At 43.1% G+C, this 17,350-nt stretch overlaps 2 protein-coding genes across 2 annotated transcripts; both read right to left on the bottom strand.

The window, feature by feature from the left end:
• Positions 1–2,469: 2,469 nt before the first annotated feature.
• LOC306928118 (uncharacterized protein) lies at positions 2,470–5,586 on the bottom strand (the record flags this gene model as incomplete). Its single annotated transcript, XM_079508039.1, has 3 exons — positions 2,470–3,989; positions 4,552–4,615; positions 4,657–5,586. The coding sequence occupies 3 exons, from the start codon at positions 5,584–5,586 to the stop codon at positions 2,470–2,472; spliced, it is 2,514 nt and encodes an 837-aa protein (XP_079364165.1).
• Positions 5,587–10,619: 5,033 nt separating this feature from the next.
• LOC306928117 (organic solute transporter subunit alpha-like) lies at positions 10,620–16,442 on the bottom strand (the record flags this gene model as incomplete). The annotated part of the gene is made up of 8 exons (XM_079508038.1): positions 10,620–10,786; positions 11,266–11,371; positions 11,524–11,670; positions 11,774–11,885; positions 13,003–13,161; positions 14,938–15,011; positions 15,418–15,569; positions 16,367–16,442. 8 exons carry the CDS (start codon positions 16,440–16,442, stop codon positions 10,620–10,622), a joined length of 993 nt encoding a protein of 330 aa, XP_079364164.1.
• Positions 16,443–17,350: the final 908 nt, after the last annotated feature.

The following is a 17,350-nucleotide window of genomic DNA, read 5'->3' as shown; positions in this document are numbered from 1 at the left end:
AATGGCATTTCCATTCTTCTCCCCTCACTTTGAATAATTATCAGCTCCTCCACATTTCTGCAATTAGATCACACACAATGCATATTCTGAACTATCCCAATAAGACATTGAAGTGTGCAAATCACATTATTCGTGTGTGTGTGTGTGTGTGTGTGTGTGTGTGTGTGTGTGTGTGTGTGTGTGTGTGTGTGTGTGTGTGTGTGTGTGTGTGTGTGTGTGTGTGTGTGTGTGTGTTCATAGTATACAGTACACACTAGTCTAAGAATAGCTCTGACACATTTGTCAAACATCTTTTTCCTGATTAGCACAGTTGACCACAATTCACTGTGTTTCTCTCCGACAGCTGATTGGCTGAGGCTCTGCTGACATTCATGCATGGGCTAATCGGGTCACTGAGCATGGATGGAGCTTGCAAAGAGGAAGACAGTGGAATGCCACCATTTCTACATGGCAAGCCTGAACGGAAATGTATTGCTGAAACAGACAAAATGCTAGCGCCCCCCCCCCTTCTCTCCCTTCCTTCAGGCCTTAACCACTTTCAACCTGGTTGCAATCTAATTTGGACATGCAATTATAGACAGATGGGGGTCCGTAACACATGCTGTAGCAATGTTGGGGTCCTTGGCATGAAAATGTTTGGGATACTTGTGTACTTCTCCCGTGCAAATTGAAGTATTTCAGCACTGCACTGTCACACATCACAGGACTTCTTTCATGTGACTACATAAAACTCTATCTAGCAACTGATTAGTCTGTTAGCTGACAATGGTGCTTTTTACCAATGCAAATAAAACTTCTGGGAACTCAGATTACCAATGCACAGGTCCTGATGAAAACATTGTGTGTGTGTGTGTGTGTGTGTGTGTGTGCGTGTGTGTGTGTGTGTGTGTGTGTGTGTGTGTGTGTGTGTGTGTGTGTGTGTGTGTGTGTGTGTGTGTGTGTGTGTGTGTGTGTGTGTGTGTGTGTGTGTGTGTGTGTGTGTGTGCAATCCTGGGGAATTGCGAGTGTGGTTGCTTATAGTTCACCGTATATTGTCCAATCATATGAGGGCAAAAAGGTGCCTTAATTTAGGTAGAGCGTGTAATCTAATCAGAGGAGAGAGAAAAAAAGGCCAATAGTCTGTTTGCCTATCGGCAACCACACTAATAATGTAGTCTCCAGTCCTTTGAGGTATTTGTTGTCATTGTACATTTGCACATACATACATGTATGACATTTGTCCTCGATGGAGCAGTGGACACTATTAATAATATAGTGCCCGGGGAGCAGTTATATTTGAGAAGCCCTCCCTTGTCCTACAGTATACTTATGTAGGTTTTTACACGTACTGGAGTTCCCAGTGGCTCACACAAACACAAACCCAGTAAATTCTCACCATATCTTAGAAAGGAAAGATGGGGGAAACAAACGCTAAATATGATACAGTAGGCCATTGAAAACAGGTGTCAAATTGCTACGGAGTACTCATATCATTTTATTGATTAAATAGGAAATGGGAACGACATAGATGAGAAATACAGATACGGATATTGTTCTCATCTTTAGGACAACTACAGCGTGGGATAAGGATAATGATACACATCTGTATAACAGTGGAAGTTCTTATCCAAGCATTCCTCGCAGCATCTGACTCCAAATTCCAGTTTTTCTCTACTGTCCACCTCAGACAGAGCACAATCAGACTCTCACTGCATGGCTCACAGTGGCATTTGACTGTGTTTGTCCAGTAGGAGAGGGAGGTAACGGTATAGGGTAAGGAATAACAACAAAAAACCCACTTGGAATATAGGGTGACCCTATATTGGGTTATAATGGCACATTTTCTGCTACATAGAAATACAGTTGTGGAATGTGAATGTTGCTGTGAAGATTATTTCACGGAGAGGCTGGTGCTCTGCTCATGACAGCACTGAGGTAAAAAAAAAAAAAGACTAGTAGAATTATCAAAGAGACAAAAAAAACATTTGAAGGTTCTACAAAAAAGTAACAAAGGTTAAAAGTGTCCTACAAAAGTCAGAAGGAAAAGCACCCTTTAAAAAGGCACTCACCTATGTTGTGTTGGCAACTGTCTGTACACTTACATTTTCCCACAAAGAACGTTTGCTTTGCTTATCTTTAGTTCTGATGTTGTCGTGTGTTCAGGTCTGCCCTTGAAGCCTACCTGAGTTCATGTCCGGTATTTAACCCAGCACCAATAAGGAGCCAGGCTGGGTTTGTTTTGCTCTTGGCCCCCGACAGAGATGTTTTGTGCTTGAGTTGCTGTCAGTCCTCCCCTCCTCTCTCCTCTGCATGCATGTTTCACTGTTCATGGTGTAGTTGTGAAAGCCAAGAAATGATAGAGAGACGAGACAATAAATGCAGCAAAGAAGGACGTGTCAGCAAAAGGATGCTTATGTAGTTGCATTGGACAAAACTAAGATCGATGGTCAAAGCCACAATTGTGGTATTTGTTGATCTTGTCCATTGTTTTCATTTTCTAATTTGGCTGCTCATGCTTGCAGCTGCAGGCTTATTACCAGCTCTGCGCACAGGGACCTTAGACACTGGTATCTTGGTACGGGGAGGCTCTTTAGCTTGAGGGATTTGGGATGCTGGGTGAGACTGAGCCCCGTGCTTCACGGGGATCTTTGATTCACGTGGTAATCCGCTGACGACCTTAGCCTGGAGAGGTTGACTCTGACTCTCCTCTTGGATGTGCTTATAGGCAGGCACTCCTGCCTCAGAATCACTGATTCGATTTTTAACACGTGCTTCTTGCAGGTCAAGACGTGGCCGCTCCTCCATCACCGGAGTTGGTGGGTCCAAGCTCCCATCGCTCCCATCGTCAACATGCTGGTTGTCACGTAGGGGCAGCTTTCCTCCTCTGCCCCCTCCAACTACAGGGATTTTACTGAGTGTCCTTTTTTCTTTGCTCGGGGCCTGGATGTTTGCGCGGGACTCATTTATCAGTTCTTCATATTTAGGGGATACAGTCTGGCCTCCCTGGCTATCCATGACATTTGGGATTACCAATCCCCCGTTGGTATGACCATTGGCCTTGACCTTAGCAGAGGAGGTCAGGGGTTCACCAAGCAAAGGTGACAGGGTTGGAGCAGGACGGGTGATGAGGACGGGGGCAGTAGATTTGAATTGAGGAGTTTCAGATTGATAAATTGGTGTAGGAGTGGGGGTGTAGGAAGGGAGGGGTGGAGTAGGGGCAGGTACGGCGATGGGGACAGGGACAGTAGCATGAGCGGTGGTAGCTGGGGCTGTTATGCACTCAGGGGGCATCTTATCTAAACAAGCTGCTGCAAAAGAAGGGGTAGTGGTCTTTTCTAAAGAAAGAGGGGTGGAAGTTGGCACATGTTGGGGCTTAGTGGAGGATATGGGAGCAGGAGTAGGTGCAACATCAAGAGGAGCCTTTGTTACTGGATCTGGGGTAGGGACCAAGGATGGAAGATCCTTAGTTAGGCCCAGTGGGCCAGGGCTAGGTTTAGGCTGGAGAGGGGCTGCACATGGAGAGTCTGGGGCAGCGGTAGCCTTGGGACAAGTTGGCATCTTAGAGGAGGCAACTGGGGCCGGAGTGGGGGGTTGAGATGTCACAGCACAGTCGGATGACAGTGACGTCTGGGCTTTAGATTCAGCTGCAACTGGAGTTATGTTAGGTTTGTAGGAAGACGAGCCCTGGATGGCTGAGGCATCCGATTTAGCTGGTGTAGTGGTAGTAAAAAGAACTGGAGTTGCATTGCTCAGGGTCACCACTGCCGATTTAGATATGGTTGGAGGTGGGGTAACTTCAGGGCTTGGTTTAATAACACTTGCAATGTTGGGCTTTGCTACAGGACTCATTGCGATATTTGGTGTAGCTTCAGGGCTAGGTTTATTTACTGGTGTAATGTTGGGTGTTGCTACAGGGCTCATTGCAACATTTGGTGTAGCTACAGGGATAGGTTTATTTACTGGTGTAATGTTGGGTGTTGCTACAGGGCTCATTGCAACATTTGGTGTAGCTACAGGGATAGGTTTATTTACTGGTGTAATGTTGGGTGTTGCCACAGGGCTCATTGCAACATTTGGTGTAGCTACAGGGATAGGTTTATTTACTGGTGTAATGTTGGGTGTCGCTAAAGGGCTCATTGCAAATTTTGGTGTAGCTACAGGGTAAGGTTTACTCACAATATTTGGAGCAGCCTCTGGAGTCGATTTGGCAGTCGCAGTGCTAAGTACAGTGGCAGGAGGTATGACAAAAGGGGTTGTGATAGTAACATAAGCAGGGCATGGGGTGGGTTTAATAGTTATCACAGAGGGGGAAGACATTACAGGACTAGAATAGCTTGTTGATGTTATGGGTGCAGTGAAAGGTTTTGTTGTGACTATGGTGGTAGGGGCTGGTTTGAAGGGAGGAAATCCTTTTGAAAATGAAGACATTACAGGAGTTGAATAGCTTGCAAAAGTAGGTTCAGAGGCCAGAGTAGGGCCTGCACTAGATTTAATTGAAGGGGTGGTTGAAGAGGAAAGTTTGATTGTAATGATAGAGGTGGAGGCGGATTGGGTAATGGGAAAAGTGCTTACAGAGATTGGCTTTGCCGTAGAAGTTGTGGCAGGTGGACAAGAAGGTTTCGCTGTGGTGATGGCACTGACAGAAGGAGATGCAGGTTTGGATGATACAGTTGGCACCGGGAGCTTCTCTCCTGCCCGCACCGGGCTAACTTTGCCCCATTCCGCTTCCACATCCGCCATGAAGTCTCCGCCACTCGAGATCGAGTCAAACGTCAGGAGAGATGATATGTCTGCAAGCAGGTTGCTCAAACTGGTCTCACCTGGTTCCATAGGCGGTGCAGTAGTGGGTACAGGTGGCGGTACATCTTCAGTTATTTCACTCACATTTCGCGCAGGTGCCTCTGATAGGGTCGTTGATGGGCTGTCCTGTGGTGTCAAGCGGCTCTCTGGATCACTGGTTTCTGTCTCACTCTCACTCTCTGAATCGGGGTCATCCAGACAGCGAGGCGGTGGCTTGGGGGTGAGACCCAGCTGCTCTTTGATGATCTCCACGCTGTTTGTGCGGGATGACATGAGCAGAGGACTAGGCGGTGTCGCTCCATCCTTGTCTTTCTGACGAAAACTCACGCCGCCAAAGAGATTCTTCAGGCCACGCCGTTGTCGGCCCGCGGGATGGGACACCGTTTGCACGCGGCGGTCGCCTCCTCCTCGGCTGCGGCCTCCACGCAGTAACGACAGGAAGCCGAGGGACTTGTTAGAGGTGGTGGAGCAAATGGACATGCGAGGAGGCGAGGCAGCCAGAACGCCATCTTCCCCAAACGACCCCTCCTCAGTTTGCCCGTTTTCCCCTGGATTCGCCTCTGCCACCTTCTCCTGCTCCGTCTCCAGCTCCTTCTCGGGCTCCTGCTCTGAAACCGGTGCGGAGTTCTCTGTTAATCCGTCCAGGGTTTTGCTCCTGGCAATGGATGGTTTGTTCCCTTCGCCTTTGCGGATGGAGAAGATGCTACCAGGCTTGCGTTTGCCAAAAAGCTTGAATCCTTTTCGGATTTTGCCAGCAGGCTGGGGTTCGTCAGGCGGGGGGTCGACGCTCTCCGGTTGTACATCCATCTTTTCTCTGCGTATTTGCCTCCCTCGCCTTTCTCTATGGCCCTATCACTTACTGCAGTAATTTCCCCCCTATCCGCTGACTGAGATGTTATTAATTCTCACCTCTAGATCTTTTATTCTTCCACTCAGAAAGGCTGGCTTCGCCTCCGTTTGCCTCCGTTTTTCTGTCAGTTGTCTATTCCTACCTCCCTCTGCCTAGCATTCCCATCCAACCCTTTCTCCTCTATTTCTCCCTTCAAACCGCCCCTCCCCTTTGCCTCTTTTTCTCTGGCTGCCCTCGCTGGTCGCCATAGCAACTGAGGAGCTAAGCAGCTTTCGTCAGCAATGCAGAGCCAGAGGCTGTCATCCACCCACCCCAAAACACAGCTTTCTCTTTAACTCTCTCTTATTCTCTCACATGCTTCATGTCTACCCCCCCCCCCCCCCCCCCCCCCTTCTCCCTTGGTGTCTAACTATTTTGTTTACATAACAAGTATGAGGGAATAATCCATTAATAGGACTTATTATAGCCTACTCTTTTATTCAAAATACTCTGACCTGATATAACCACTTGAACCAGAATGAGGTGCTCTAAATATTATACATTTTCAAATACATCTTTTGGCCAGTTTTTGCATACCGATACATTCGAATAGATCTGTATTTTTGCATTCATCAGAACAATGCAAAATCCAAAAAATCGAGTATATGAAAGTTTATGAATATGATTGTTTTTAAAGTAAATAATTTGAACAAAACATTATCATTGTGTCAGATAGCATAATGTTGTTCATTTTTAGAAGTTGGTAGATTTGGTTGACAAATTAAAATATTTATTTTTAAGGAAGCATTGTCGGTCAGTCCATCGGTTCTTCTGTCCAACACTTTGGACCGAAACTAAATATCTTGAAAACTACTTCCTGGATTGCTAAGAAATTGTCTTTGCACATACTCCCTGGAGGATGAACATATCTTATTCTGGTGACCTCTCGTGTCTTTTCCTCTATAGCAGGGGTTCCCAAACTTTTTCATGGCAAGGACCCCCAAACTGACACTAATTAGCCCCGCCTCTAGAGACTAATTAGATTCTCAACCCATTTAATTTCAAGGACCCCCAGTTTGACATGAATTAGGCTACGGACCCCCATTTAATGGCATTTCTATCTCTGAGACCCCACTATATTGTAAAATCAAAGTTAATTTAACTCAGAGAGTGTAAACATTCCTAATCATCATTTAGCTGGGGACCTCCTGGAAGTCCCTCAAGGACCCCTAGGGGTCCCCGGACCCCACTTTAGGAACCACTGCTCTATAGCACTCTTAAGCCTGAATCATAGTTTGTCACACGATGGTGTCGCATGCCGAAAATGGCAGACCTACAAGATCACAACGTGGCCCATCCGTGACACATTGTGAGCTCGTAGGTTCCAGCATGTGACACTAACGTGAGATGGAGCATAAATTAGGGTGTTGCTCTTAATTCAAACACAAGACATCTCAAATCTAATGGGTGGAATGAGCATGGCTTCCTAGTCATTTGAGTGCCCCCATGACCTTTCCTCTAGATCTAGAACCAACCAACCTCAGGCCAAAATGACAACTTTGCACATAAAAACTTCTCTGTTGTTTAATACATTCTGTGAATATGTCGTGCCTTCTTCAAAATCTGGGTCAGGAAAAAGAAGCGTGTCTCTCTTATTTAGGGCCTTGGTTGTGGAACGACTTGCAGACCAGACTATTGGCTTCTTTGATTCCTCCAGGATTGCCATGGATGTACTTACCAGTAACTGTTCCTGCTGCTTTGTCCTTCATTTTTTTGTGGTTTCTTTCTTGATCTGTAAAAGAGACACCCCAATTCCAGCACTAATAATGATTTTAAATTAAGCTTTTCAATTTTAAGCCCTATTAGTGAGGATGGTAATGTCTGTCACAAGCTGCATGGACTCAAGGGGTTACTAGAGGAGCCCTTAGACTGAATTTTAGCTTGGCAAAAAATAAATCACAATCTCCCATTACAGATTTCAAGAGGAGGTTCAGTCAGTGTTCACGTTTTAGTTGTTTTTGATCCCTCCGTGATCTGACCACTTCTGGTGTGTTATCCTAATAAGATCGTCACACTTGCATATAAAGCCATTTTCTTGTTTTTATTCTCTCATATGCCTAGTCACACAGATCACGGTCACAAATATTTCGGCTATACAGCCTTCATCAGATAAGGCTGCTGGATCCTCATTTTTGTTTTCAAGTTGTACAACAGAAACTCTTATTTTTTCAGACTTAACATTTCAGAACATACTGTATGTGCCTTAAATATCTATACATTGCCACACCACATAATCTATTACAGTATAGTATGTGTACAGTATATACAAATGGATCATACTCTCTGTGAAGTGTAAGGTTTGTGTGTTCTCCAGTTGGTGTGGTGTGAGCACCCCCTCTGGTGCAACACCATGGTGAAAAAGAAATGGAGTTAAACAGCGTGGTAGCTTGGCATGCAATGCATAATATACTGTATTTGGAAAAATAATTAATTATGTAGCGTAGCGAAATATTATATATTTAGCATCATGTTGAATAATATTATCAGCAGGTGTGTGAATTACCACACTATTTTGCATAATGGTGGTTATATGACATTTATATGTAAACATATCTTTTTGGTATGTTCCGTATGGGTGTGTATGTGCGTTATGTTACTTGATTTACTGTATACCCTGATGTTGAATAAACAAAACTGGGGGAAAAAACAGGTGCGTGAATTATGTACAAACCTAGTGGCAAACTGGCAAAGTCACATTAACATCATGATCCACATCAACGACATCCCTGATGTCAGTGGCGACAGCAGTGTATAACACGGTAGGGCCTACCACAAATATGTCACATAAATCAAACTATTGTAATGCAAGTTAGATTAGGTACTGTATGACAAACGACAAAGTTAGTTACCTGTAGCTCATAAGTGACTTAACATGCACTTGATCCACAGCCAAGTGTGTTGTAGCCAGACTGGCCATTGACAGCCGCTGGTCAGTGAGACCTGCACATAATGCTGTAACTGATTGGTCGTGAAGTTCTGATGGACAAGTAGAGTTCTAATACATATGTTCCAAAGAGCTGAGATATAGCAGACATAACTTTTTATCTTCAATAAAATATTTAATATGTAATTTAATAATAAGAAGACTAGAAAAGGATCGCTGCAAGCAGCGATAAGGCCGGACCAAGCAGGAAGGCAATAAGAGTAATATGCACAAGAAACATGGACAGCAGCGGATGGCAGCGGTGGCCGAACGGATTGCGGAGCGGTCTTGATACCGGAAGGTCGCCAGTTCGAATCAGCGGTCCGACACGTTAAAATTACCACCGCTGAAGTGCCCTTGAGCAAGGCATTGAACCACTACCATGAAATGTTCTATGAGCAGGGCCTGGCTGGAAACAAGTTCTTGAGCTTAGCCCAGATACCCTGGGTAAATATAGTAACTTTGCTTTGCTTTTACTAAACTTGTGAAAAATTATTATTAAACTTCACAGAAAATAAACAGCTTTGAACATTCATGAAAAACAAACAAATGGGGCCCACTTTAAGTTGTTGAATTGAAAAGTCCCCGTTCAGTTCCTATTCAGTTCAGGGAAAGCAGTCTTTCTCCAATTTGGAGAACCAGATTACCACATTTGTGGGTGAAGGGGGGGGGGGGGGGGTTCAGAGTTCCGGGTCGGCTCGCCAGGTCTGGGTACCATCCGGTACCAGAACCATCCATGCAAGGGAATCCTTACAGGACACAAAAAACCTGAACTGAAAGGCCAGGTGTCCAAATCAGTCTTTGTTTCGAAATCACTGTTGTACAACATCAAATAATCTATCGGAGTAAAGAACCTGATTTGATCAGGATCAAGTTCTTTATACATGTTTCTCACTAAACAAATCAGTTTCTAGCATTGTTACGGCCCTTTAAACTTGGCTCAGCCAAGGGCTAACATAAAAGGACACAAAGTCAGATCAAAAGTTTACAAAGATATTACACATTTATTTAAAATCCTGCATTGCAAAACAGGGACTGATGGACAAGAATACAGTACTTACGACCAGCCCATCTGAAACTTAACTAATAACAGCAACAAAAAGGGAACACAACTGTTCAGTTTGGGTGTTTGGGAGACAATGAGCTGCTGGCCACAAGTCCTCTTATATAGCCTGCAACTAATCAAGAACAGCTGACTAAGGGTGTGGCTCAGGTGATTGACAGGTGAGGCACTTTAGACCAGCAGAGGTCAGCAAAGCCACAGGCACTACAACAGAACAAAGTAAAGACAGAATTTCACAAAACGGCAATTTTCATTGGCTCATAAAACCTTCATTTTTTCACTTACAAAAACGTACTATACTTTCCCATGTCCGTATAGGTCCAAAGTTCACATGTAGAAGTTTTCGTGCATTTTGATCAAAGATCCTGGGAGGAGATGCATTTTAATTGATTTTCATATAATTCAAAATGGCGGGTGATCTAGAGGTCAGAGGTCAAAAGTAACAGCACAGAACTTGTTTGGCATGAGGAGACGCATATGTGTGTCGAGGTTTCATTGCCGGCGGTCAAAAGGTTCATGAGCTATGCCTGGTCAAAGTTTGCATTTTCAATATAGCGCCACCCTTTGGCCAATGGTTGTGGGCTTCGCATCCTCACCGTTTGGCATGGACCTCTACCATATCTCCAAATTTCGCGAAAACCGACTGCACGGTTCAGCCAGAACTGCTATTTTGGCGGAAGAAAATAAATAGCAATTTCAAAAAAGGACCAAGTTCTTTTAGAACTGCTTGGTCCTTTAAAGAAGAAGAAGAAGAAGAAGAAAACAAACCCTTCTTGCTACTGTATACACATTCCCAGAACAGTTCAGTTCTAGAATATTCCACAAATAAATGAGCTATTAAAAAAGGCCCTGTACCCAGTACTCATCCCCCTCATCCCAGAGTTTAGTGTCCAGGGGCCTACAATACATATACCACCACCATGGTGACATAGTTTGTTGTACAGTAAGTTACGATTATAACATCCTCAGACATCATGCTCCTGGCCTGCAGTCTGGAGGTAGTACTTGATGTTGTTGGTGTTGTCGTCCTCCTCAGTGCCAGAAGGAAGAGGGTCATATGTACGACGATACAGCAGCCGAGTGACCAGAGTGATGATGAACATCTCCATTATCATCATCTGCTGACTCAACACTGTAGCACAAATACAATGCATTAATGAGAGATGTAAATACTATAAGAACTGTAGCACAAACGAATCAATAGACAGCACTGTGACACAAACACACATCAATAGTTTTAGGGCCCTATCTTGCCTTATGCCTTACCTAATTGGGCATTTTCTTTTATTGTTTTGAAAAACTATATACTGTATAGTGAAAATCAACACTAGCAAAAATACATCTTGCAGTGTATAAACGTTCATATCTTACATCAATGGGTTTTTTTTGCGAATATATCCGATCTACAAGCTCACAACATCGCTATGACATTTTTGATACATTTGATAATATTTAACAATTAAAAAATGTTCACCTATGATTTGGCATCCCAAAATAGGGATGCGATGATTAAAGTGCTGGGGTAAGAAGTACCATGACATGAAACCAAAGAAGGGGCTTAAGACATTGTGCTGCATCCACTGCCCTGCAGATGAGAGACACTGTACTTACTGGAGGCGCGAGCCTGGGAGGAGAAGGGAGGTGCACATGCAATGGTTCCATCCAAGGCCAGGATGTTTATGATGGATGTTTGCAGCTGGCTCAACACAAGCACCAGCTATGGAGGCGTATAGTAAATGCAAGATCAGTTACACTAGTGGTTTTCAAAGTTGTGTTGTGCCCAAGGCACACCAATGAGGAAGTCATAATCTCTGGCAACTGACATGTTGTTGATGTCAGCCTTGTTTAAACCAGGAAATGGAGACTCACTTGATACATGGCATACTTGGGTATCATCTTGAGGCTGCGGATGGCATGGCGGCTATGCATGAACATGATGCCAACAGGCCAAAGGGAGGTGATGGTGAGGACACCGATGAATGGATTGATCCAGATTGCTGTGCCGGTGATCTCTAGCTGGACAAGGACATGAGGACATATTCCATTTAGGCATAATGGGCGTTGAACATAATGTAAAGTTCACATGACATATAGCCACGGAAGCCTTTCAATAACTTACATCAGAAAGATCAAAGTTCCCATTGGTCCACAGTATTATGGAGAGGACAGAGAGTACTGTCTTTAAGATAGCATACTGAAGAGCCCCCAACTTCATCAGGAATATCATTCGCCTGCATGTTGAAAAACAAAAAGTGGCCAACATTACTGACTTCCTCATCAGACAAAAACACCAGTTAAGTCAATGTATTAGATCTAAAAACTGCGGTTCACGGTCATGGAAATGAACAAGAACTAAAAATGATTATTACATTACATGAGAGAAACATTAATACCCTCGACTAGTGCTGCACAAATGTGAATCTCGATTTTCCTCCACAAGAATTGAGATCACGATTCTCACACAATTCTCCATGAAATTTTCCATGAAAATATTTATTGTCTTTATAGTCTGTAGTTGCTGAACATTACAAAATGTAGCACCTGGAGCCAACTACTGTGGCTTTAAACAGACAACATCAAAGTGCTTGACTTAAATCTCTCAAAGTCTCTCTCTTGTAGCAAAAACACAAGTCACTAAAATGAATCGGACAGCCAACTATAGTGCTGCACCATTTTTCACGATTCTTCTCAAAGTGAGATTGCAATTGCATAGGTGTCTGTCTGAATCTACTGTAGATATCGATATTTTTTTTGATTAATTGTGCAGCACTATCCTTGACACTTTTCTTATAGTAAAGGTTAATTTACTAACTCAATCAACTGTACAGACCACGTAATCCAGATGAAAGTTAGGTTGAGGACATTGTCTACTGCACATAACACCAAAATACTGAATGAGATGGCCCCAGCTAGTTGATCAAGCTAAATCATATTGTGGAGTATAAATTATTAAGATTATTCAACACACAATCTCCCAATCACGCATGTGCACACACACACACACACACACACACACACACACACACACACACACACACACACACACACACACACACACACACACACACACACACACACACACACACACACACACACACACACAGAGAAAGTAATTGGATTGGAATTTCTGAACAATGAAAATGAGGTAATCTTTGTTTTAAAATGGATGCACATCATTTTGACATGAGAAGGGAGATTTATACTAGGTTGAATGCCAGTCTCGTGCACTGAAAATAGATGTACAAGATGCGATTATTAATAGATTTGCTATTTTTGGTGCACGACACAACACGCAACCAAGTAGGCTTCATGCTTCAAGGGATGGAAGAGAGATGAAGGGTTAAATACCGTGTGATGGGCACGCGGGGTAAACAGAGGCAGCAGCAGCAACAGGGCCCGGTGCTAATCTTAAAGGTCTGACCAGAGTTCCGCTTCAGAAAGGCATCAGTGCCTCCCAACTCCTCTATGATCAGAACCAGAATCTTGTACACCACCACTGCAAAGTAACTACAGTACGAGAGGTAATTACAGTAGAATATGGGCTTACTATAATATACATACATGCAACAATTCTGTCTCACACCAGACAATATAACAGACTGTGTTTTGAAGATTTGATATTAGATTTGAACTTCTACAGGACATACAGGGACATAAACTGTTTATCGACCTGATGAATGCAAAGATACAGTGCGCTTGTGCATCAGTAAAGACCCTTAAGGGGATTGAAAGAGTTGTGTGCCGTTGTCACGCACCAAAAATAGATCTGCTATTTTTGGTGTGTGACACCAGCGCCAGTATAACTCACGCTTTACAGCTAGTTAAATTAACACTTGATTTTGCAGCATATGTTGTTTTACTTTCTTCTTGAACTACATCCCACAGCATCCTACTGTACTCCATGTGATGTTGTTTGTATATTGCCACATAAAATGAAACACATAAAACATATTTATTGGGCTCCATAATGTGGCGGAACAACCTTGTAAATATTTCTTTCTGTACATTCTGCAACACGTTTTATGACCCACTGCTCATTCTGACAGGTGTAATGATCCGTTGAATGGTTAAGCATTACAACATGCCCACATAATGCTTTCACTTTGACGTTGCCTTCAGTAGAATCCTCTTCTTTCTTTTAACTATAGATAAGAGGACACTGACGCAAGGGATGCAACCAGCAGAGGACTTGGCTGATGTGTGCCAGGGTATTTAATAACAGTATGTCAGGTATGTAACAGGTATGTAAAACACACACACACACACACACACACGCACGCACGCACGCACGCACGCACGCACGCACGCACGCACGCACGCACACGCATGCATGCATGCACACACACACACACACACACACACACACACACACACACACACACAACACTGCGAAACTGGATAAGAAGGTGGTATAATGTGCAGTTTTATTATATGAAGACAGAATGGAGTATGGAGCTATACGTAAATACTTGCGTAATGTAATTTAATGTGAACAGGAAAAAACTGCAGGACTGATGCCCTGCAATATAACCTTTGTTCTGTGACCAAACCTACTTATATGGCTGCCAGATAAAGATTATGATTAAAATAACAATTGGCTGATTGTTGGGCTTCTCTTGAGAGAGAAATAGCCAAATTCTATCCATAGAAGCTGTGCTTTTACTTTTATTTTATTTCTTGGACTGGTGTTATAATGTTGTTGTATTATGCTGCATTGTACCAGAGTTACATTCTGTACCACAGACAAATAAACATTTGAATTACAAAAAAAGAAAAAAGAAAAATATATATATTGGTGTGTGTGTGTGTGTGTGTGTGTGTGTGTGTGTGTGTGTGTGTGTGTGTGTGTGTGTGTGTGTGTGTGTGTGTGTGTGTGTGTGTGTGTGTGTGTGTGTGTGTATAATATATATGACGCGTAGCTCATGGTGAAAATAGAAAAATGTAAGGTAAAGAAGAAGACAGCCCGCTTTGCTGTTTTGTTCACTGAATCCAGAGGGAGACAGCTATTATGGCAGGCAGAGGAGACAATACTCTGGGAGAGTTTAATTCTATGCCAGCAGGGAGTCAGGGACACGTGTGGGTACAGGGGTAGCACACTAGAAATAAGAACAGTTAAAGGATGTAACCTCTAATAAGGATTTTGTGCTGCTTCAAGACTTTACACTGGATATTAACAATGACAATGACCCATGCCTCTATTGGTATTTGTTTCATCATTATTTTAAGAAAAGCTTAGGTGCCCTTAAACCATACACTACCATAGATGAATATGAGACAACTTACCAGTTGGAGGTCAAGTCTGTGAACATTACTGCCCTAGGGATCCACATCCCAAAGCAAGACATGGTGGCAATGACCTGAAACAGTTCAATAGAATTACAGTACACTCAGGAAATTGAAGTCTTCTTCCACTTCATCACTATTATTATTAGGGTTGTCCCGATCTGATCAATTGATCGTAAATCGGGGCCGATCATGTCATTTTCAAATGATCGGAATCAGATCGGGACATCCCTAGTATCAATATTATATCAATATCATCATATTAGACTGGATATTGTCTGTGATTTTGGATATTGTACTATTGTGATATGGCATAAAATAGAAATATCGGATTGGGAAAAATCTGTACTCAAAATCCCATGATCGGAATCGGATCGGGAGCAAAAACAAACGTGATCGGGACATCCCTAATTATTATCATCATCATCAACATGGAGCACTATTCTAATTATTATCATTAATGGCCACTTCAATGCCTACTGGTGCGGCGCCGGTGACCCAAATAGTGGTGGTCTTCTTGGGATAGGGCAGTTTCCTGTACAGGTAAACACATAACTCCAGGTACAGCAGAAGGCACAGGGTGGACATGAAGGTGAGAATGCCATAGAGACACATCCCAAACATATCCAGATCTGGTTCAAAGGAGAACAGGAAGAAAGGATGGACAGGTTTCAGAATATAGATGAAATAACGGCAGAGTTAAATCAGGGTTACGTTTGTTAATTAGAAGGCCAATTTCCATCTATACTGTTCTTGACATTATTTGCCAGGCAACGTCGACTGAGCATGATGAGCAATGTTTTAAAATGTTACAATGACATAGTTGTACACATCTGTAAGACTTAGTCTTAGTATAGTTTTCTAATATCGTGATTGAGCTTCTCCAACAGAACCATTGGGGGATACTGCCTTGCTCCAGGGCACTGCAATAGTTGTACAGTAGTGGTACAGTAGATTAGATTATGGGACAGAAGACTTTTTCCAATTCACTTTCCCTACCTTTGTTATCCAGCTTGTGGGTCAAAGCATGCTCCTCTAATTTCTAGTCTACCACTTAATTAGTAACTCACTGATGATAAGTGATAACAATTAGATGTCCTCCATGCATAACCCTGGTCATTTAAGCTGTTTTCAATTGATTTTGAATTAGTTGGTTAGTTGAACATTAGGCCTATTATTGTTTTGGATTGGCTGGAAGCTGACTCACTCCTGTTGTGTGCATATCAAATATATAAAATAGCTCATAATTTTGTCCGTCTCAAAAGCAAGTTCATACCATTGATATTACTGTGTGGGCATTTCCTTGCAATCTTATTCATTTGTCTTTATTATTGCTGTAGATTGATATCGAATGGAGATAATGTGAGTTATTAGGTCAGCTTCCTTGATAGTGAAACATTATCTCTTAGACACACAAAGATTAACTTACCCCTTATCACATCAATGGCCAATGGGGGTTCTTGTAAACAAGACGGATCAATCGTGCTGTTCAGGGCTTCCTCCATGGCCAGTAGAAAGGATTTAAAGCCAAAACTAAGCCAAAAAAATAATCAAAAAAACTAAAACTAAACTAAAAAAGCCTCAAAAGAGATATAGTTCACTTGAATGTATCTTCTTTCCAAAAATACAATAATTCTTGACTGTTGGCTTGTTAAAAACATTGATAAATATGTATATAACAAAGTAGCACCTTGTTATATTCATCAGTTAGTGAACTTTCACCGTATGAGGCCTTTTTAAGGAAGGTATAATGAGTAAGGCTTCCTCAGTTTATGGGAACACCTCGGCCAATGGCTGAACCTGCCTCTCTCATTCATTCACTGAGTTTTCTTGGAGCAATACCCAACTATAGTGTAGTAGGAATGCGTATAGGTAGTAGAAGGAGCAGGACTTTGGTTCAAAGGCTGAAGTTTTAACCCACAGCGTGTTTAAAGAGGAATGACCTTTGTCAGGGTGTGTTTGTAGTCATTCCAAGACTTTATAGTCCCAAATGGGTGGAGTGGCTGTCTGGGAATCAAGAGGTCCCAGCAGGGTTTGCCCCCAGCCTGCCCAAAAGTGTCACTGAACCCCCAACTGCCCCCCCCCCCCCCCCCCCCCCCCTCTCATCACCTGACAGTCTAGAGATTTACAGTATTAGAGATGACCAGGGCCAGTCTATGGTGTTCAAAGCCTTGTTTATCTTATAAATTCACAATTGAGGGCGACTTGGCAAGTGCCACTGATTCCATTAAACCTCGACAAAGTATACAGGGACTGTGGAGTTGCCACCATGGGTTACCACCACCAACTCAAGAAAGTGGTCCTAAACCATGCTGGCCAAACCCCAGCTGGACAGCTCTCAATGGTGGCACTGTGCCAGCCTATATGTACACAGCCTATGTGGGAGGAAGTGGGAGACTGAATCAAATCGGGG

The sequence above is a fragment of the Electrona antarctica genome (assembly GCF_951216825.1).
Source record: "Electrona antarctica genome assembly, chromosome: 8".
NCBI classification, from domain to species: domain Eukaryota; kingdom Metazoa; phylum Chordata; class Actinopteri; order Myctophiformes; family Myctophidae; genus Electrona; species Electrona antarctica.
The sequence above is the reverse complement of the archived record's forward strand: the minus strand, read 5'-3'. Positions and strand labels throughout refer to the sequence as shown.